The sequence below is a fragment of the Aythya marila genome (assembly GCF_965140915.1).
Source record: "Aythya marila genome assembly, chromosome: 1".
Classification (NCBI taxonomy): domain Eukaryota; kingdom Metazoa; phylum Chordata; class Aves; order Anseriformes; family Anatidae; genus Aythya; species Aythya marila.
Genome location: NC_139042.1, coordinates 138,378,882 through 138,401,618, shown reverse-complemented (window position 1 = coordinate 138,401,618; position 22,737 = coordinate 138,378,882). Strand labels below are relative to the sequence as shown.

The 22,737-nt window shown below is 38.9% G+C and overlaps 1 protein-coding gene across 1 annotated transcript; it reads left to right on the top strand.

Moving 5' to 3' along the window:
* Positions 1-500: 500 nt before the first annotated feature.
* SLCO1C1 (solute carrier organic anion transporter family member 1C1) lies at positions 501-21,830 on the top strand (the record flags this gene model as incomplete). The annotated part of the gene is made up of 14 exons (XM_082784537.1): positions 501-644; positions 3,165-3,306; positions 4,036-4,168; positions 4,799-4,920; positions 5,918-6,064; positions 7,128-7,226; positions 8,019-8,264; positions 9,089-9,253; positions 12,668-12,863; positions 13,915-14,080; positions 14,502-14,686; positions 18,834-18,898; positions 20,484-20,601; positions 21,608-21,830. Exons 1-14 carry the CDS (start codon positions 516-518, stop codon positions 21,828-21,830), a joined length of 2,136 nt encoding a protein of 711 aa, XP_082640663.1. The 5' UTR covers positions 501-515.
* Between the last annotated feature and the right edge of the window lie 907 nt (positions 21,831-22,737).

Genomic DNA, 22,737 nt, shown 5'->3' with positions numbered 1-22,737 from the left:
GATCAGACGATTAGAGCTAATGTTTCAATCTAAAACAATTCAAGTCCCTCATTAACAGGGCTAGATTTCCTTTGATCTAATTACTTAATGTCCCACATATATAGGAAATTTAGAGATCAACTCTGAGAAATCTCTGCAATAATAGTCACATCTAGAAATGTGAATTTACATAGAGATTCAAGAAATGTTATTTAAAATGCCTTATTTAGTCTGCTGGTGATGCTTGGCCAAATGCTCAATAAAATCACATTGATGATAGCTCGAAAACGAAGATGAAAACAGTTTACTGAGTATGGTTTAATCTTCATTATTATAGGCAAGTGGATTGCAAATTTCCATAATTAAACATCCAGTGCACGGGTCAGATTCTCTTGTGAAGTTTGATAATTGCTGTTGTTGAGAAAACAGTACAGCAGGGTGTTGCTGTCACATGACAAGCTTATGAGGCTGAGCTAATAGGATGTCCTTTTAAAATGTTCTTCATGTTTCCTGGTTTAGAGGCAGAGTATACCATTATGGAAATTTCACCAAAAGAAAATGCTCAATATTTCTCAAACAACACAATCCTGCCTGTTGACCGATCTTCATTCAAATCTGAATCTTCTGCTTCCAAGGAGAAACAATCATGTTGTGGAGGTATAAAGGTAGAGTAAGAGTTTTTGAATATCTAGTAGGGACTTAGAAAACCTCATTTTTATTTTATTTTATTTTATTTTATTTTATTTTATTTTATTTTATTTTATTTTATTTTTGGAATAACCCTTTTTAAGTTGTGATTATGTGTTGGTGAGTCAGTACAAAGCTATTGAAGTTACTTCAAAGCCACAAAAAATTTACTTCTTATCTGTATTTGCCTAAGTTTTGGCAGTATTTAAATATAAAATGTTGGTTGAGGCTTAGGTGTTATGAGATCTTCAATGCTGATCCTGTTGTATCATCCTATTTTTCTGAAGTTAAGAACATAGTATCAGAAGCCAGATACCACAGACAGCTGTTAGCACAGATTGCTTTTTTAAGATTGTAGCCATGGTAGTCTTCTGGGCTCTGGAAAATAATATTTGTATTATGGTCTCAACATTCTGACTGCTATGTTACTATAATTTTCCTGATTTGAATGAGTTCTGCATGAGAGGAATTTGAAACTAAACTGTAGCAGTTTCACTGCTACATTAAACTGTAAAAAAAATCATTTGCAGATTCTGCTCCAGCTTCCAATAAAGTCACTGAGTTCAACAATAGTTGAACTGAAGCTATATATTATGCAAAGCAGTTAGGATATTGTCAGCTTAATGGTCTAACAACTGATATATATGTATATATATATTAATTATTGAGTATCCTCCTTGATTTTGCCTGCTCCTGTAAAGGCCCAGAATTGGGATCCTGCTTTGAAATAGTGGATGAGTTGTATTAATCAAATTTGTAGCACAATAGTAATTTTATCATTTTTCCTCCATTTGCTGCAATGATAATCCGATTCCCTCATTGAATAAAACTTCAGTCACAGATTAGCCAGTCAGGAATCAGCTTATTAGATCCAAAAATAGAAAACCAATAATATTTCAGCTCAGATTTTTTTCTGTGCAGGAAATTTATTTCTGTGCAGGAAACCAAACTAATATGATTAACCTTTAGAATACAAAAACAACATGCAGAGTCAACAAGTGTTTTTTTGTTGCTGTTGCTGTTTGTTTTTGTGTGTGTGTGTGTGCTTTACCAATCAACAGCCTTCATATGTGTTAAAATTGCCCTTATAAACCAAAAAGATGTGGTGAAATATTTTACTTTCCGTTATTCAAAGATGACTGAAAAAAGTGAAATCCTATGAAGCTTTCTGTCCCAGCTCTAAATCAGGAGCAACCACCACTGCATGAGGTCTCCATCTCCGTCCTGGGACAGCTCCAAGCACAGTGGAAAAAACATGTGCCAGAGGGAGATGGAGACGTTTGAAGTTTACTTTAACCTGTACGATTTTCATGTGGAAAATTGTACTTATTTTCACATTGCTATTTAAAATCCAACAGCATAAATGCAAAGAAAATATAAATTATTATGGCAATCTTTTTAACTAGAGAGCTGTTTGAGAACTATCACCATGGAAAATAAAATGAGATTCTATTTACCCACAAGTGCTCCTGAAAGGGAAATAACCATCTCTTTATAAAGAAAAACTTGTTGAATGTCACACAAAGATATTTTTGAACCTTGACACAAGAATTGGCATTCAGCATCGATGCCAGTATCACTACCAACGTGCCTTGTCAATTGTGATGTTGTAAGACGTGTTGCACTGGAGGAGGGGAAGTTGTTCCAGGGCTCCAGCTTGCTGAAAGACTGATTGCTCAGAGAGCAGGCCTAAAGAGTAGGGCAAGGGTCTAGGCCTCTCCATATACCAAACATTACTTTGTGTTTTAATTTTGAGTTTAGGGCTTTTAACACTTTTGGCAAAGAGCAGACATACATATTCAGTCAACCCAGCCTGCATCTGAAGGCAGAAGGCAATGTGGTTTCCAAGATCAATTGCATGGTGTGTGAGTATCCCTAGAGTTAGTAAACTTAGTAAAGCTGTGTTTACATTAGGCAATAGCACTGTTGGAGAGGAACTCTCTCTGGTCTCTGAGGACCTGCATTCACCCTACATGCACTTCAGGGTGGGGAGTTACATCAGGTTAAATTTAGTTCTGTCACAGAGACTATGAGCCATTAGTTATTTAAATGAATGTAGTGCCCTTTTGGAGTACGGTTAATTTTGTTTGCAATGAATTCAGTCTCCTTGTTTGTAGTAGGAACCAAATGCCTGTGACTATGTTTAAAAATGCCCCCAAACCAACTCCTCTCTCTGCCAAGCCCCACTTAATAATTACCTTTATCGTTATTGCTATGGGAGATTGGGAGGACACTATATTTATCAGTCCTTCATCAGTAACCTTGGCATCTACCTGAAATTAGCAGTGGTGGATATCAAGATCTGTATAAATTGTTATAACTAATAGTAACTATATAAATAAGCAATCAAGCATATTTCATAGAGTAGGAGAATATTGACATGTTAGTCAGCAAAAAGAAGTGGGAAAGAAGTGGAAATGTAGAATGGTTTAGAAATAATTAATGAAGTGAAGCATTCTGTACTGCCTGATATTAATCACTGTCACTTTCTTTCACAGATATTTCTTGGTGCATTATCTTTTGTTTATTTTGCTAAAGCACTGTCAGGAAGTTATCTAAAAAGTACTATCACACAAATAGAAAGAAGATTTGATATCCCTTCCTCTTTGGTTGGCGTTATTGATGGCAGTTTTGAAATTGGTATGTGCTGTATAAATCCATTTTTGTTTTCAGGAAAAAGAAAGAAAACAAATAGTGATGAAATTTGTCATGAATTGTATGAATCTCCTAGGACTACCAAGCAAGGTTCACCTGAGAATTATATGACTGTCAATACGATTACATTGGATAGGATAGGGTTGCTAACATAAGCAATCTGACATAGACCTAAATATTTTGTGACTTGATAAGCTTAGCTGGTGGTTAATATACATTTTAACTCTTGAACGAGTATTAAATTGCTTTCAAAGATTCTAGCTTTCTCTCTCCTTTTGTAGAAGTACAAAACTCTAACTGTAATCTATGTTCATTGTACAGTCTTGTACTAAGGTTTCCAGTGTGACATCATCTCTTGCTGTTTCAGATTACTGGATTTATCTCTTGGCTGTTCAATGGACTGTGATATTCATGGGAATGAAATCTTAGCTTGTGTATAAAGGTTTGCTGCACTCTATCATCTGACATAATCCCTCTTGTCTTTTCCAGTTGCTTTTCCAAAAGTTTATGGTTTTCTTATCATGGAAGATAAGAAAGATAAGGAAGATATTGGGCTCCTTTAAGGATGCCTGGAAAGAGGCTGAAGCACCAAACCCATGCAATCAGCCCTCTCCTTCTGAAATGGCTGTATATGCTCCACACTAGGAATACTTTTGCTGGGGGAGGTCTTATCAAAAAGCTGTAAAACTTAGTTTTCCTTTTGTACTTTCAAAGGGAACCTCCTAACTATAATTCTTGTAAGCTACTTTGGAGCGAAGCTTCACAGGCCAAGAATAATTGGAGCAGGCTGCTTAATTATGTCAGCGGGAACATTCCTAATTGCAATGCCCCAGTTCTTCATGGGACGGTAAGTGCAAAGTGATCAGTATTTTCCAGCTGGGCTATGCACACTGCATGTTAGCTCACTGAGTTGTTTAGGCATTAATCGTGAAAAGGCCCATAGAAATAGGCATATGCAGATGTGGTTACTCAATTTAATATGCATTACAAAGACAAATTTTATTACAGCAGAGTTAATAATTTAACATATGTTTTTTTCAGCTTTATTCAATGTATCATTTTATTAGTCTATGATCTCAATTGATCGACCATGTTTCGACATGGCTTAAGAATTGTTGAAGCTTTGATGAAGTGAGGACTAACATCAGGAAGACAGTGTTAAATACAAGCCACAGGATGCCCTCACTGTCTGATAATTTCTTAGTACAGATTCACATATCATAACCGAGCAAAGTGCCTGATAAACTGAAATACATCACTTTGAAAGAGAGAGAACCAAAAGGACAATTTTCATGTACTACCACGGTATGAACCAAGTGCCATTTATTCCCTGCAAACCAAAAGGAACACTGGCAACACTGGATGCAGATGAAATCTACATTATGTGCTGTATTCAAGTGCTCTCTTCCATGGTAGCAACAGATTTATTTTTTTTTATAAGTTGGGAGAGTAAAAAATAACTTCTGTTTATAAACAGATATCGATATGAAAGATTTCCTTCTACCATGAATTCAACTGTTAGCATCTCTCCATGCTTGCAGGATAAAAGCCAAACTCCACTCTCAGCCTTGGAAAAATTTCAAGCCAAAATAAATGCAGGTGAGAGCAATCTCTTTTGCATATTGCGATAAGCACAAAGCACAATAAAACATATTAAAAGGCTTTCAAGCTCTAAAGCAATAGTTTATTAGAATGCAAGAAAAAATAAATGGGAAACAAAGATCTTCCCCAGAGAAAATCCAGATCTACCTGATGAAACAAATGTATTGAAAGTAAATTAATAACTGCCACTGCATACTGCTAAGATGTCTTTTCAGGCTGACAGCTTTCCTTCAGCCTTGCTGCTTCCTCCAACACCTTTCTGCAGCTTCATGGCTTGTAGAAATACCAGATGATGTCCCATGGTGGCATAGGAAACTTCTGGTCTTCCCTCTGTCATGAGATGTGCCTTTGGGTCTTCATCCCACTGGAAATAGCCACTTGCATCTCCCAGACTGCAGACACAGCTGCTCATTTCCTTCCCTGCCTGCCCATCCCTCTGGGCTCATTGAGCTAACTCCTCACAGGTGCCCACCTGAGCTGAAGGGCAGCAACTTATTGGAGCTGAGACAGCCTTCCTCCTGGATGTCTGGGCATGACATCCATACAGGCTGAATTTATAGACTAAGCTACAGATGAGCAAATCAGACCCTCTCTGGACCACAAAATGTGTGTATGTGTTTTGATTGTTGGATCTGGATTAGATGTGGCTTGTAGCTTGTTATCATCAGTATTTCCCAACTTTTTCCATTAGAAAATCCCAGTTTTGGTTAAAATCAAGTGCAAGAGGTTTCTAAAATGGATGTAGTAAGAAATTTTTAAAACTGGATGACTTTTAATATCTTTTACAATTTGCTTGAAGCAGTTCATACTAAGTGTGTGTCCACCTCAATCTGGTTGGGTTAAAACTCCACCACAACCATGGCCACCACAACAAAATGCTCCGAAACATTTTTCTTAATAATCACTGCTTTTCCTACACTAGAAGTATTGTGCATTCAGTGTCCAAATGCTGTGGAAAAACACATAATTGTTGTCTCTCTTGTGATGTATCCAGGATGTGAAAAAGAAGCAGGCTCTTCTATGTGGATCTATGTTTTACTGGGAAATCTTCTACGTGGAATAGGTGAAACTCCTATCCAGCCTTTGGGAATTACATACATTGATGATTATGCCATTGAAGAGGATGCTGCCTTATACATTGGTAGAGTAAATAAATCACTGTTTTGTTTTATTTTTCTTAATGGATTTTTCCCTAGAGGAAACAGAGTAATTTTGGCTAATGGAATGAGTGTTGTTGAATTAACTTGCCCTAATTGTTTTGCTTGCATTATTTCCAATATTAAAGTTTATTTAACAATCATGTACGCTCAAGGGACCAAGTCCCCTTTTAATCATACTAGCACAGTTCCATTATCTTAATTTGAGGAAAGAATTTGGCCTTAGGTTCCTGCTGTTACCCTAATCTTCCTAATTCTTCTGGATGTGGACTGCTGTGCCTCTGTGCACATTCAGTTCTCTGGAAGGTGATAAAAAAACATGTACTCTTTTAAGCATTTTAAATAGAATTTCATCAGGCACTCAAAACTTTACCTCCAGAATGAGGTAGGATTACAACCAATAGTGACTGAGGCTTGAAGAAGTTGGTGTCAGTGTTTCTTTGTTGTGTTCATTGTGTGATGAGCTCTGCACTTTCACCTGAAATATCACCAGAAAGTCCTTGTCCATCAGCACCTTGTTTCAGAAAGTTTACAGTCTGGGAAAAACTCAGAATTTCTATGTAAAAGATTCATTCCTACCAGATTTCCAAATCAAAATTGAAAATTTAGAATATGTGGAAATTTAGGCTGGAAATGCATTAACATGTATTGAAATGTGTTAGTATTGGGTACCAAACCAAAGTGATTTTTCAGCCTGTGCTGGGTCCACCACAACCTAATCTAGCCAGCTAAAGTGTTTATAGTGGTTATAGATTGGTATTATTATTGAGTTTAGGCCGTTAAGCTCCGTGCTTTTTCCCTTGGTCTGACCTTCATTCTTTAATTGGATGATAACAAGGGAAAAAAAAAAAGTGTTGTGTTTTGTTTTTTTTTTTTCTTGTAAAAGTTCTAACTTGAGTAACTAACATGCCTGAGAGAATACTTTGGCTCATCATTTTAAGACTGTCCCACTTGTTACCTACCACATTGTACTTTGTTTTTATGTGCAGCAAGAACAAATGTTCGTTTTCACTCAGAAAAATAACAGTCCCCTGGTTTCTATTACAGGCTGCGTACAGACGCTTGCAATCATAGGTCCAATATTTGGCTTTCTTCTTGGATCCCTATGTGCCAAACTTTATGTTGACATTGGCTTTGTAGATCTTGGTAAGTCAGAAAACCCAGATTTAAAAAAAAAAAAAAAAAAATCAGTCAGGCTCCAATATACCTATTTTAGGCATGTATTTTAGACAAAGAAATATCTATCTAGTTCCTAGGGATAAGGGAAAAGTGGGTACTTTATAAGGTAAAATGGATGAGAGCAAATCAGTGCCTCACACAGAAAAGTCTAGCAACAAGGACAGGTGTGGAAGAAGTAGGAGGTCTGACTCTCCTTCAGCCCAGATCCACAGCTGGTGACCCCCAGGAGACGCCCTGATGAGGAGGCTCTGGACAGACAATAGGCACCAGGAGAAGGCAGGACTGTGGCTCAGGATCCTGCCAAGAGCTGTCTGCATTCATTTTGTAACAGACCACCATTGCTGAGAAAATAGGTCTCTCACAATGAGTACCAGAGCTCATGATTGCCTTCCTCTTCACACAACTTTTTCCTTCTGGTGACTCTTATGTAGAACAGCCCAGGTGGGAGCAGGTGTGTGGTCATCCAGAGCATTCCATGCCCTGGTCATTGCAGCCTCTCTGGGGGTGTGTGAGCAGCATGGTCTGGGACCCCATGGCATCAGGAACAGGCCACTGATGTGTCACAGGAATCATCAAGTCCTTATCATCTCTCTGCAATCACTCAAGCACTCTTGTTACACCCATAGACACATCACACAGCTAAATCTAGAGGCAGGCGAACAGACTCCTCTGGAGAAACTCCCTGCAAAACTACCTTCCTAGTTATCAGAAAACATTCCCTAAAATTATTATTTTTATTTTTTTTTTGACTTTCTCCAGACAGCTTAACAATAACTCACAAGGATGTGCAGTGGGTGGGAGCCTGGTGGCTGGGTTACTTAATAGCAGGTGCGATCAGTGTTGTGGCTGGCATCCCTTTCTGGTTCCTGCCCAAACACCTCCCAAAACCAGAGGGCAGAAAGGATTCCAGTACCTCTTCTGAGCAGTCGAAGTTCATCACTGAGGATAACAAGGAACAACACACATCTTATCAGCAACAAGTGAAGATTGGTGAGATGGCAAAAGGCAAGTCACTAGAGCTTCTGTCCTCACTGTTGGGTCTTTCTCTCACTAATTTTTATACTGTTTAGTGGCCTTAACATTATTTTTTCCCTTGGGTGTCATTCTCCACCTAATTAATATTCACAAAAAGGGTCTCAATTGTTCTCTAGACCTGCTGTTGCACAACAAATTTCTTCACTTTCAAGTTTTTGAATTATGCTATTGATGCACCAAATCTCATGAAACTCAGCAAAAAATATTCACAGATCTGAGCTGTTGCAGATGTGGGACATCATAAAGTAACAATCTCAATTTCTGCTAAACCTCCTTTTTCTTTATGGTTATCCATTTATGGAATACATACAATAGCTGATCAGAAAAAGGATGGGCACAAACCAGACTCTGTTTTAGGAGACTATTGTTATTTTAACAAAAGCTGTTTTACAAAAATGAATTTCCTTGGTCTTATTTTGCCAAAACTGTTTTCCCTCAATACTTGAAATCACAACTCAATATATCTGTGCTTACTGTCAGCTGTGCGTAGTAACCTCCACTCCCAAATTAAGCTAAAGGATGCTGTGGCTGTTGAGGGGCCAATGAAACAACTCTGCCTGTTTTCTGAGCAAAAGAAAGTACCTGTAACAAGATGGATGTTCTAGAAAATTGATTCTTATTATTTTGGTCCACCATTCCCCCCATCTAGAAACACAGCTCTTACAAGAACCACAGGACTTTGCTTATTCTCTCTGAAATATCCTGCAGTCCTCCTCTGGAAGGTTACAAAATATTATTCACAGCAGTTATTCTCTCTCTGGCCTGGTTGTCATTTCTGCTCTTTTGTCTTGCAGACTTCTTGCCATCACTGAAGAACCTCTTTGGGAATCCAGTTTACATTCTGTATTTGTGTGCAAGTATCCTTCACTTCAATTCTTTAATTGGCATGGTGACATATAAGCCAAAATATATTGAGCAACAGTATGGGCAAACATCTTCAAAAACTAATTTTGTTATAGGTAATGCTATATCTGCTTCTTGATACCCTAAAAATGGACATTTTAGGAGTGGTGTATACATACACACAGGGAAAAGTGCTTTTGAGGCTATGTTTATTCTTCTCCTTCTTTATCTGGCTTTTAAGTAGTAGCTTATAGAATATAAGTTATTTCATTTCTGCTTTAGCACTAGTTTGCTCTGAGTTTATCTATGCAAGTGTTACTGTAAAAGATTGCACAACTTGATACTTTATTTACCATTCTAATGGAAATTTGAAATGTCTGTACATCAAAAGAGAAAAAATTGAAAAGAAAATTCATTTTAAAATACTTAACATAAATTTGTCATCAGACAGATCTGTTTCCTTGCTGGCTCCCCATTTATTTCAACGAAATGAAGATCAACTCAGTGCATGCTAAAGGACTGACCATAAAGTAGCTGTGATATTGACAGTGATTTCTTACTTTCTGAAGAGGTTGGTGTTAAATAAAAGGAAGTTAAAGTCATATTAGTGATCACATGATACATGCGTTAAAAGATTAACATTATCTCAGTGCAATGCTGGTAAAAGAAAAACAGATATTTCTGAATTAACTTTATCTAGGATCCTTTTCCTATTGGAAGTTGATCTCCCAAAACCCCCACGTGGCACAAGAGTGAGAGATGCTGCTTCTGCCAGCATTACTGAGCTTCTGCTCTGCCAGACCCATAGGAGGAAGGTACCTCTCTCAATTAATTGCAGAATCAGCTTGGGGCATTAAGGTGGCCATTTGTTGAGGATGCCTTCAGGATGGTGAACTTCACCACCCAGTTGTTGAACCTGCAATCTTGGATTCAGTTTCTGAGGTCCAGTGATTCAATAGCATTAGACAGCAAAGAGGTTTACATCTATCCAAAATGGAGGGAACTGCTGTGTTTCAGAGCAGCATTAGTTGCGAGGCAACGGAGGTATATATGTGCAGAAAAGCTGTAGTGATCCATTGTGCTATGTTAATTCTTTAAAGATAGAGGCTGGAATTTCCTGGCACAGCACCCCTAAAAGCAAGGAGAAATCTTCAAGCATAGGCAATGGCCAGAAAAAGTCCTGAAAACAATCCCTACATTTAGTACAGTACTTCTCATTGTATTTACAGATTTTCTGGAGCTAAGCTTTCAGGTATGTGCAAACTGAGTGAGGATTAAGATCCATCTGATTTCACAAGCATAGGGACTATATCCAACAGGGAATGTATGATGGCTTGGCTAGGGAAGGGTCCTGGCTGAGTCACCATCCCTGCAGCAAGGGTTTTTTCCTTCCTCCCTTTCCTTTCTTTTTCAATCTGTTCTTGCTAAGAAAGCTGAGAGCTTGCTAGTACTATCAGTACCTATTTCCCCTCCCCTTCTTTATTTTTTCTTTTTGTTTTTGCAATTTTTATCACTATCTATTTGATGAATATCAGAACTGTCAGAGCAATTTGAAGCACTGTAACAAAACCAAAAACCTGCTGGGCTCTCGAAGAGGGCATTTTTTGTTAGTCACAAATGAAGGAACATACCAGAAAATAAAAGGGTACCTGCTGTGTTTGTATGGCTTTCTTTAAATATGTACACAGTGTTGCTTTCCATGAAGCCAGTGACAAGCAGTAGAGCGATCTGTAAGGCTATGAAACAGATGTATGGATGAAAGGGGTGCATATGAATGGGCAAGCAGGGTGTGTGTCCTCTGGTGTACACAGCTCTCACAATCAGTCAGAGTCTTCTCTTACAAGCAAAAGAGGACAGGAAAAGCTGCAGCATCAAAGTGTTTGGATAGGGCACCCACATGCAGTTATCTAGTGACTCTTCATTTACATATGCTGCACTTTGAATGCCACTTCTGAAATCCCCTGAAGTATAATTTCCACGTGCGTGCAGATGAAAAATGATGCTCTTGAAATCTTGCTCATTGAAAAATGCTGGTGTCTTGAAAGTTAGCAGTAACAGAACAAGGCTCTCATGCTTGCCAAGGTACTAACTTATGGTTTTGCTAGATGGAAAAAATGCTTTTCCTAACATCAAGCATACATTTCTTCTAAGCACTGTTTTTTCCATGCGTGCAGATGGATCAAACACTGGCTTGAGAGAGAAATTCAAGGTATCCCTGTGCACTTCCTAGCAGGGAGATTAGAGTCCTGTGTCATGATCTTGTATATTAATCAAGTCATTTTAAATCATGTTTCAAAACCTCTGACCCCCTGAGGAAAAAAAATAAATAAATAAAAAATCATCAACTTCATTTGCTATTTGAATGCATTTATGCTTTTGTACTTGCTTTTGTTTTGTATGCTTACTCAACTCAGCACCAGTAGGTGTCAGCATGAATTAAAAGCTGCAAAAGGCATACATATCCCCGTGCAAGTGTAATTTAATGTGCTTGACTGTGTGGTTCTTTTACAGTGCTCTCTATTTATATCTTTTTTACATGTACTTGAAGAGATTTATTTTTTGGTCTTGTCCATGTCTATCAATATGGACGCTGCTTTAAGCAGAACTGTTCCAGTAAGGATTAATGGTCACCCTATTTTATGTGTTCGCTGCCTTTTCGCTTATTTCCTTGAAGCCTGTTACAAGAAGACTGCCCAGAGGGTGTATGTATATTTTTGCTGTGGCAACACTCACCCAAGGGAACATTTCAACAAACAAAACTGGAGGAATACACTAAATGTCCTGTGTATGGAGAAGATGGCATATTGCTGGCTCTCTCCCTCTTGGGAGATCTCCCTAGGAGATCACTGGTTTCATGGTTCAGTAAAAACAGAAAAAGTAGGTCTTTCTCCAGACGCGCTAACACTAGGTAGAACGGAATTCCCACTAGGAATGAGGAGTTTGGGCTCCTCCTGCCAGTGGATGAGGGAAGAGAAGCTGACCTTCTCAGAGTGGGACAGCCCCAGAGCATGGCCCTTGCTGCTCCTGCTATTGCTCCATAGTGAAGGACTCAGATGGGGCCCCAGGGAGGATCTATGCCTCAAGGAACTCTGGCTGTCTTGGCTGCCCTCAGCAGCATGATGCCCCCAACTTCTCTGAGCCCGGAGCACCTCTCATGAGAAATGACACTAAGAATATTGGAATTAACACTACATGATACCTCCGCTGACAAACTAGCAATGCAGAAAATCACCTAGCTTAAGAAAGAAGAAGATCATTGCCTAGACCTTATATAAAATGGGATCAATAATAATCTGTCTCTCAAAGAACTGGCAAAGCTGCATTTCCCTAGGAACAAGTTAAAAGCAGTCCCAGCATGTTCGCAGGAACAATCCAAATCTGAACAATAAATAAATAAATAAATGGCCCAGCTTGAACATGTGTAATCTTTTGCTTTTTCATGTTACCACTGCTGCTGTTTTTGTGGCTGAGGAAGACAGTCCTTAGAGATGGGATATTCACTAATACAGATTCTTTCTGTTTAATTTCAGGTCTTATCAACATTCCTGCTGTGGCCTTTGGCATATTCTCTGGGGGACTGATCATGAAGAAATTCAGAATCAGTGTTTTAGGGGCTGCAAAACTCTCCCTGGGATCATCTTTCTTTGGTTACCTGCTGCTCCTCTCTTTATTTGCGATGGGCTGTGAGAACTCAGATGTGGCCGGACTGACCGTGTCCTACCATGGGTATGCTGGGAAGAGCAAACTTCAGCATAAAGTGCTACTGAGAAGCAAACTCCTTGGTCATTGTATTCCACAAAATATATATTGTTGAAAAAAGAATGACTGACCTAAATATGCTTCCCAGAAATGTGATTCAAAATGGAGGAAACTATTCCATCTATTCCATTGGGCATTGTGTCAGAATCCATTTGTAATTGCTGCCTTCAACTCAGAGAGTTTTATGCCACAAGTGCAGATTATTTTTCTGATTACTTTTTAATTATTATTGCCATGGGACTCATCCTTTCAAGCTAGAGATTCCTGGAAACATGAGGAGCTCAGCAGGGGAGTGAGATTCAATTAATTGTTCCTTGCTTTTGCATGCTGCTGAACAACCCATGATGTTTAATAGCCTCCAAACTTAAGTATTCATGAATTAACTGTGACATTATCTATGACGTACACCTGAGGCTAGCCCTTCTGTTACAGCCCCAGCAGCTGCTTGGCTGCTGAGCTCAGCAGCAGCTGGCTAAAGGTGCAGATAAAACTGTCATGCAACATAACAGCTCCATTGGATAAATACCATTGGATATCCATTGGATAAATACCATTTTGATTGTTTCCCCATCAACTTTTGCAGTGATGTAAGAGTAACTCACTCCCCTCTCTGACTCTGGAATAATCAAGCTTTTTTTTTTTTTTTCTTTTTTCTTTTTTCTTTTTTTTTTCCCAGTTTTTTTGTTATAAATGCATCAAGCCTCAGAAAATCAGAAAACTGCAATCTTATAAAATATGAGAAAATGCATGAATAGAAATTGTTAGCTGTCCGCCCTTAATAAAGTAATTACCATCTCACAGTAGGCATGTGATATTGAAATAGTCATGTGAGGAAATACTTTTGATCACTGAGAAAGAAGAATTTACCCTCCTGTGTGGATAGGAAGAGACAACACTGTAATGGGCTAAAGACACAAGGCCTGGCCAGGTGCACCTGGTAGAAAGCAGAACTTATGAGTTGATAATGATTTCTTCCACATCTGCCAGAAAACATCATCATGATTCCTTTTTTCCACAGAACCAAGCAGATGTCTGGATATGAGCAAGGCCTGTTCTCAGACTGCAACTCAGACTGCATGTGCTCCCAAAATGACTGGGATCCCATCTGTGGGGAAAATGGCATTACCTATGTTTCTGCTTGTCTCGCTGGCTGTCAGGCATCCAACGGAAGTGGGAAAAACACTGTGAGAGCTTTTCATTTCTATATGTGATGTGGTAACTTTCCTATTATAAATAATTCTGTCAGAGTGAGCAAACTAAAATTGAGTAAGGCACATCTCATCCAGACATAAACTCCTGAGGTTTTTAGCAATCTATCATCCATGTTCAAAACTCTCTCAACTACTGTTTCCTGTAGAAATCCCAAGCAGAGAATGTAGGAGGCTTTTTTAGCTGTTGGCTACCAAAAACACATACAAAAAAAAAATCTAAATACATTCATCAAAAGTAGTATTTCTTTATATATAAAATTCTCCTTCCTGTTGAAAAATCTTTTCCAGTTTGGATTTAAATTTTTGGCTAACCGGAAAAGTATGATGTGCAGTTCCCAAGCATTCACTTCCCTGCTGCTTTGGCTATCATACAGTTTCACCTGCTGTTTTCCAGGTATTTTTTAACTGCAGCTGTGTAGGAATTTTAGAATCTCCTTCAAGAAGCTCCTCAGCTGTGATGGGACCATGTCAAAAAGGAAATGAATGTCCAAAAATGTTTCTGTATTTCCTGGTAACATCAGTTATTACTTCATATACTTTGTCAGTAGGTGGCACACCTGGATACATGCTTCTTCTAAGGTAAGCAATCATTATTTCTGCTAGTATGTTTTCAGGGTGTTTTGATACTGTACCTACTTCCATTTGCTAGTAGAGTTAAATGTTTTCAGCTATGTGAAGTGGCTTTTAAATTATTTTTTCACTTATCAACAGGCATCCTCATAATCTGACAATGAGTTTTCTACCATTGATACAACATGACTACAATTATCTCTGCCTGCTATACATTTCTAGTTTTAAAGGTGATATAGGAGGCCTAGCTGTCATTTCATATATATCAAGTTCCACTTCCCTTAATGCCTTTTACATTACCAGAACAGTGTTAAATGGCTGCTGCATGAATGGAAAGTAGCTCTCTAGTATACTCATAGGTAGGTGATTTTCCTGATTTGCTATGGATTTCAACATACAAGGTAGAAAGAGATGACTTAACCCAAACTTTCCATATACACTCACCTCTCAAATCTGTAGTATTATTCCACGTAATTATGTCCCAGATTTGTATCTAAAATAAATTTAAAAAAATAAATAAATGTATCTATCTGTTTCTGCTGTAACATTCACAGCTTTATTAAAAGTTATTCCCAAGGGATTGTTCCACTACGTACTAATCTGCTGGATCTATTTGCCCATCACAAAGTATAAACTTTTAAACTAATTTTAGAAAGTGCAAAATAAATATAATACTTCCAGTGATTAATCTGGATTTTTGTCAGCTTCTTGCAAATTTTGGATTTTAAGTACTGCTCTGCTATGTCTTGGAAGGCTTTCTTTCTCAGTTTCTTTCTCCAAATTATTTCCAGATGGGCATGTTCTACTTCTCAAACAAAACAACAGTAAATACTCTCTAAATAAGCTTTATTGTCATTGTGCTTTCTTACCCCAAAATTTTCTTTGCTTTTGAATTAAATTTTCTGGAACTGTCTCAGTGCCAGTGTCTTTATGACTGCATGGTAAAAGATAGTGCTAAAACTGGCTGAATATAGACTATATGGAAAGAACTAAATAAAGAAATGTAACTTCAGCTGTGATTCCAGCACAACCCTTGAGCCAGAAGCAATATTCACACAGAGACTTACAGAAATGGTTGAAGTGAGGATGTTTTTCCACTGCTCTCCTCAAACACCACCAGTAAGGTTTACGCTTTAAACCTATACACTGCACCGCTTTCCCCACCCACCGTGGAGCATGTTGCATTGAGTACTGCAAAAACACATGGTGTCTCTTCAAGGAGTAACAGCAGGAAGAATAATCATGTTAAAATCCAGTTTAGACTTTGTATACTGAAGCTTATGCACCATTGAAAACTATGCACCAAGAGGAGGATGATTAGCAAGTTGAGAGCTTGTGGTTGCTCCTAGCACAGCGGGAATTTTTGTTGTATAAAAGAGGTCAGGGATTCGGTTTCTTTCCCATTTCTCCCCACATGACGTTTACCTTCTATGAATAAAACACATTGCTGGGAATGTACAGCTGTGGTATCACAAAGGGCCTTGGCACTATTGTTGTCATGATCAACCTCCAGCTCTCTGTCTTGTCTCCACTGCAGAAATGTATGGGAGGAAATGCTTGTAGCTGAAGACTTGAGAGCTTAAATCACACAGAGTTGCCTGCACTTAACTACTTGCTCCCAGGGGACTGACTGCCTAATGGATCTATTTAGAAAAGTTTAGAGAGATTTTTCAATAGCAATCCAAAACATTTTGTTATATGAAAGGTGCAAACCAGCTTTAGTAGTTCTGCTCCAGTAGTCTTTATTTCTGTTGAAATTCATTTTACTTTGAGAGCCACTTAATTGAAACTGAGAAGTTATGTGTTTTTCTGCTGGATTGAAAGCATCAGAATCTGATGAGCAGCTAACTAAAATACATTTCCGTAAGTTCAATCCACTTTTTTTTTTCTTCTTTTTATTGTTCTCTGCAAATGACCTGTGGGCATAAATCCATTTTAAGCTCATGCTTGCTTTCCTGAAGTCCATCACTGACTGGCTTTCCCTGAAAATCTGTCTGAACTGTGTGAAAGTGTGCTTCTGTTCCCTGAAAGAAAACTTTGAAAACAAATAGTGCCAAGGTCTAAATGCAGACTTCATTTAAGTTAATTTTTGCCAGTTATCTGTTTGTAAAATTATTCCATATTGTCAGATTTGATAAAATTCCATAACTTAAGCAATTTGCCAATTTGAGATGAGCAGATATTGTTGCACCTGCCATGGAGCAAAATACAGCTAAATCCCTCAATTCTGTAAGATTTAGTGGCATATACTTTAGGGGTTTACATGACTGGAATCAGTGAAATACACTTGCAGCAAGTGACAGCCATTTTCTGAAATGTCTTTTTAGTGGCATTAAGCTAATTACAGTTGCCAGGGAGCCTGGGAAAGATGTTAAGTTTCTGAGGGAAAAAAAAAAAAAAAGGGAATTCAGATAGCTGTTGATTAAGCACAAGCGATTAATAGAAGGTGATTAGGCAGTGAAAATGGAGTCTCAGATCTCCCTGAAAGGTTTGGCTCTCACTTAGGGTCTCGAAGAATTACAGTTTCTGTGGAAAGGTATTACAAATGCTTGAACATTCATCTTTTTCCATCTGAAAAAAAAATAAAATATATATATATATATATATATAAAATCTACAAAACACATAACAAATCTATGTTTTGGTTTAATTTTCGAGTTTTTCCTTTCTATGCTCTCACACTTGGACACTTGGTTAAAAGGGCTTCTAGACAGAGGCTTGCTTGTGTAGCATGGCCATGTGTAGCATGGCAGAGACACCATGGAAGGTGTCTCTGCCCATGGCAGAGGGGTTGGAATTAGATGATTTAAGGTTCCTTCCAACCCAAACCATTCTGTGACGCTATTATTCTATGATCAGGTAAGAGGGCAAAACACTGTTCTTCCAGATCAGTATCATTTTACATTAATTTCTGCATAGATGGTGGTGCCTGTATAAACCATGATGTAGCAGACTGCATGATGATAATCCATAACAGGATATTGGAGAACAAAGCACTTGGGTTACAAAATGAGAGGCACGCAATTATTTTTTGACTGTCAGTACTTTGGTGTCATTTTCCATACATGTGGTTCTTGTCCTTTTGCTTTTTTACTAAATCAATGGAGGATAACCTGAATATTACTTACAGTATGGGTTCTTACTGCTGTCCAGGCAGCTACATTGGGAAATAACAAAACATTACTGTTGGGGAACAAAAGAGCAAGTTCTGCAATGACTTTATTAACATTAAGGGGTGTTCCCAATTACATGAATTTCTGAGTCTATCCTGTTTCAGAGCACATAGACCATACCCCCAAAGTGCTATGTTTAAATCCAAAGTGACAGCTGAATTTCAGCCTGTTTTTATACTGAACAGGATGGCTGAGACAACCGGGCATTTCATCAGTTACCATAATGATTCACATGTGTTAGTCACCACACATATCAAGCATGTCCCAGTCCAGCCAGGTGACTGGGACCATTCACGTGCTAAAAGTTAAGCAGGTACTCAGGCTCTTGCTGGATTAGGTCTTGCACTGGGTAGTCTGAGTGAAACAACATGCTTGGAGTGGTTCCATATGCACTCAATTGCTAGCATGGACATGAAGAGTAACTGTTCTCCTGCCCACCATGCTCACCCTTCTAGATGAGCCACCTACCCAAGGCTGGAGAGTCATAAGGACTGATGTCTGTGGTGGCCACCACTGCAAGCCCAGAAATGTCAAGATGGAAATGGTCTTGATGTGGTAAATGGTGTGATCCTGCTCCTAGACGTATGGCAGGGAAAGTATTGGGCCTAGATACCTTTTACTTGTCTGGGTCATTAGCCATAATTTCAGAAAATGTTTAATTGAAAGGGACTAGCTAATGACAAATGATTTCACAACCAGTAATCTTGTGCTGTGTTAGTAACTTCAAAGTGCTGGTCTTGTTTGAAAGCTTAAAATGTGGTATTGACTATAGGTATTTAGAATTCCTTGTTTCTGTTATGATTTTAATCACATTATTTTTATGTATATATATCACATTATTTATATATTTATGTGATTCTGTTGAAGTTGGTGCCATCAAGGAGGAAAAACTTACATATCTTTCCCTCTCATGCTTTCTATTTCTGTTCAAATTATCCACAGTCAATTCTTTATTTAACACTTTTTTTTTTTTTTTTTTTTAGATGCATCAAACCACACTTGAAATCATTTGCACTTGGTATCTATACCCTGGCAGTAAGAGTACTTGGTAAGTCCAGTCATACTTATATGTGTTTTAATGTCACTAGTCACAAGGATTGGAAGGGGGGTGGAGGGATGCAACTTTGCATTTGTACAACTGCAGGACTTGTCCTATGAGAAGAGGCTGAGAGAGCTGGGACTGTTCAGCCTGGAGAAGGGAATGCTTGGGGGATCTTACCAATGTATATAAATACCTGAAATAAGGGTGCAAACAAGATGGAGGAAGACTATTTTTGCTGGTGGCCAGTGCCAGGACAACAGGCAATGGGCACAAACTGGAACTCAGGAGGTTCCCTCTAAACACCAGACAAACCTTCTGTGCTGTGTGGGAGCACAGGCACAGGCTGCCCAGAGAGGCTGTGGGGTCTCTCTCCTTGGAGATCTTCAAAAGCCACGTGGACATGGTCCTTGGCAGCCTGCTCTGGATGGCCCTGCTTGAGCAGAGGTTGGGCCAGATGGCCTCCACAGGCCTCTTCCAACCTTAACCATTGTTTGATTCTGTGATTCTGTGATTTTGTAATTCCTATAACCGTCTTAGTAAAAATAAACTCTGCTACACCCACAGAAGTAGCAAGTGATCCTTTATACCAAGAAGCTAAGAGGAAAATTACTTCTTGTCTCTCCTTATTCAACATTAAGCACAACAGAAAAAATATGGCTCAGAATCTGTGATCATTTTTCAGGCATATTTTCATTAGTTTCTGAGGGAATTAATCTAAGTACAAGTGTACCTGAGATTGCAGCTCACTGCAGCCTTGTGGTAAAGCTGTCTACAGATTTTCTCTAAGGTCAAGGGTGCTGTGAGATGCCAATAAACTGGAAACTTGAAAATCTTCTAGGTCTTATTAGAAAAAATAATAACTAGCAAGAAGCAGGTTGCTTATGTAAATGGAGCAGACTTAGATGCGCTGGTTGAGTTGGATGAAGTGAAATCAAAACAAGCTATTGATTCCCTTTTCACAACATCTTTGCAGATCAGGTTCTTCCCTCTAGGCTTATTTTCTTCTCCAGCAGCCATCATTGGATCCCCAGGTTGTCTTCTTCAGCTACCAAAGAAAGGATTTTCCATTTCATCACCCACAGGCATGGCTATAGGTTTGTTCCTGTAGGCTATAGGTTTGCCTCAGTAGGATTTCAAGATACTTGCAGAATACCTGTAGCCCCATTGTAGGCTCCCAGCCCCACTATCTTTCTCCCTTCTTCACCCACCCCTGCTGAGACACAGGATGAACCCCAAACTGAACAGGCTCCATTGCTCTAAACAAAGGAGAAATATCTCATTACAGAGTGGTTCTAGAGGATAAGGCAAACAAGCCATGGCATTGATTCTCCTGTTGACTTCAACAGGCTTTTTGATGATCAGCTGCATTTTAGGCCCCATCCTGATTTTTCATAAGGAGTAAAGGAGTATGCTTATCTGGGCAAAGGAGTATGCTTATCAAGGCATGACTTCTTAAATTAGAAAAGACTGTCAAAGGATCATTGCAATTTGAATGTATAATTTAGTATTTACGTTAACATGCATCTAAATCAGAACTAGTCACTCTAGAAAGTAATCTTCTTGCCTCTGTTCTTTCATTAAATACACACAGCTGGAATTCCAGCCCCGGTGTATTTTGGAGTGGCAATAGATACCACTTGCCTGAAATGGGGAAGCAAACGATGTGGGGGAAGAGGAGCATGTAGACTCTATCACTCCAGCACACTCAGGTAGCAGCTCTTCTCCATTCGTTCTTTAACTTGCTTTCTTTACTTCTATGGCAAGCACTGGTAGGATAATTTCTGTCAGAAAATTTGGGTTAAAATTTGATCTTGAATGAAAGAGACTGACCAGCAAAATTAATAATGCTCAGTTTTTAGCACTCTTTTTTGGTTTATTCTGTTTTTGGTCCGTGCTATTTCAATACTAGCTGGAAGTCATTTAATTTTTAGCCAAAATAAGCTCAGTTAAAGCCTTAAGTTTCTACTACCCCAACACCATACCCCACCCCAACTTTCTTAGCAACTCTGCTAAGTGTGTGTGTTGAGGGGGCTGTTAAACCTTATCACTGGTCCATACTGAAGGGCGCTTCAGACCATGCCTGGCTTATCAAAAGGCTAATAAAGCACTTCTCTCTTTATTGATTTATTGCTAGAGGAGAGTAATTGACTGAACTGCATTCCTGAAAGGCATTGCTGCTGTGATAAAAGGACAAAGAGAGGACAGAAAGGACAGGGTTGCTGCTGAGTTCCCCACTCTGGGGTGGGAGGAATATGAGGAGAGAGAACATCTTGTTTTGAGAACTTGAAGAAAAGAACAAAAGCTCATTCATGACTCATTATTAATAAAGCAGAATAATTCTATTATTGTTGATATTGCAACTCTCATTAATTCCTGAAAACCAAAAATACAACCAAATGTTTTTTGGTATCTCTGATACTGTTTATGAGACAACCAAAAAAAATAATTGCCCTGGAATTATTAGCGTTATTCTCACTGAAGCACATTGGGAAGAAGGAACTTAGTCAATGCCTGAGAATCTTTCTTGTCCACAGTCCACAAAGTAGCTGACCTGGGTGAGCTGTCGTATTTTCATCTCCAGGGTCATCACCTTCCTACCTTTCTTGAACATGTTCTTCACTCAGACTTACTGCATGGAACTATAATCATGCCCTTGCTGCATTCTACTTGTACATTGCCTTTGAGATAGGCTCTGACTGATCATTTCTTTCTCAGATACATGTACCTGGGGCTGACTTTGGTGTTGGGCACCATGTCCATTTTCTTCAGCATTGCTGTCCTTTGGGTTCTCCGGAAGAGGTCTGCTCCGCAAAATGAAACCCTCTCAGCCAATGGGGAGAGAGGCACCTGTGTGACAAACAGCAGGAAAGATAATTTCTTCAACAGTGACCATTTAATTCAGACAACTTATTGGCCAGAAAAGGAGACTAGGCTTTAGGAGGACTGAAATCTGCACCATGACGTTATCCAGTGAGTGATCTTCAAGGCAAAAATTCATCATCAGTGAAGCAACTAGTAGTATCCACCCTGAAAATGTTTGCCATCCTGTAACTTTCTTTGTAAATACCAAAAGCAAAGGATACAGGCTTTTTAGCACAAGTCCATTTAGCACGTCACTGCTCACCATTTGTCCTAAGGAGTCGGTGGCACTCAAGTGAGGGGATTTGTTATGGCTGGGGAGGTGCAGCTTGCTGCAGAAGCAGGTTTTGTGGCTGCCCCTCAGCTCCATCCCTCCTTGCCAAGCTGCAACAGCTCTGCTGCCCCTTGTCTGCCTTCTGTGTGTGAGGAGTAGTGGGTAGGCTGCAGTGAAAGTCTCTCAAGCATGCTACCAGTCTGACTTGGCAGCCTGGAAGGCGCAGGGATATTCTGCACCAATTCTTTTACATAACTCACCTTTGCAAGCAGTGCAGCATGAGACAGGAGGAAGGTGGTTTGCTGGAAGGACAATTCAGCTGCAGGTTCTGGGCAACACACAAATTCAACCTGTAACACTTAGGGACTGTCATTAGGGACTGTCATTAGGGACTTTTTTTCAAGTATAATCTGCTGTAGCACAACAATAACAGCAATAAAAGTTGTCACTACAGTAAACAATTCCATGAGAATATTGTCCAAAGGAGACTGGAAGAAAAAAACAGAACTTTTTTAGGTTTCCAGCAGTTTCTTACTACTTTCTAGTACTTGGTGTACTGAATAATTCCATGCATTTTCTGCAGTGTCATAACACCCTGTTATGAGCTACATATGATTTATTTTTTAAAAAAGTTATGACAAGAGAGCTTGAGAACAATAAAATGAATTCAAAGACCAACTGATTTGGAGCTTTTCCTTTCAATTTATTATAT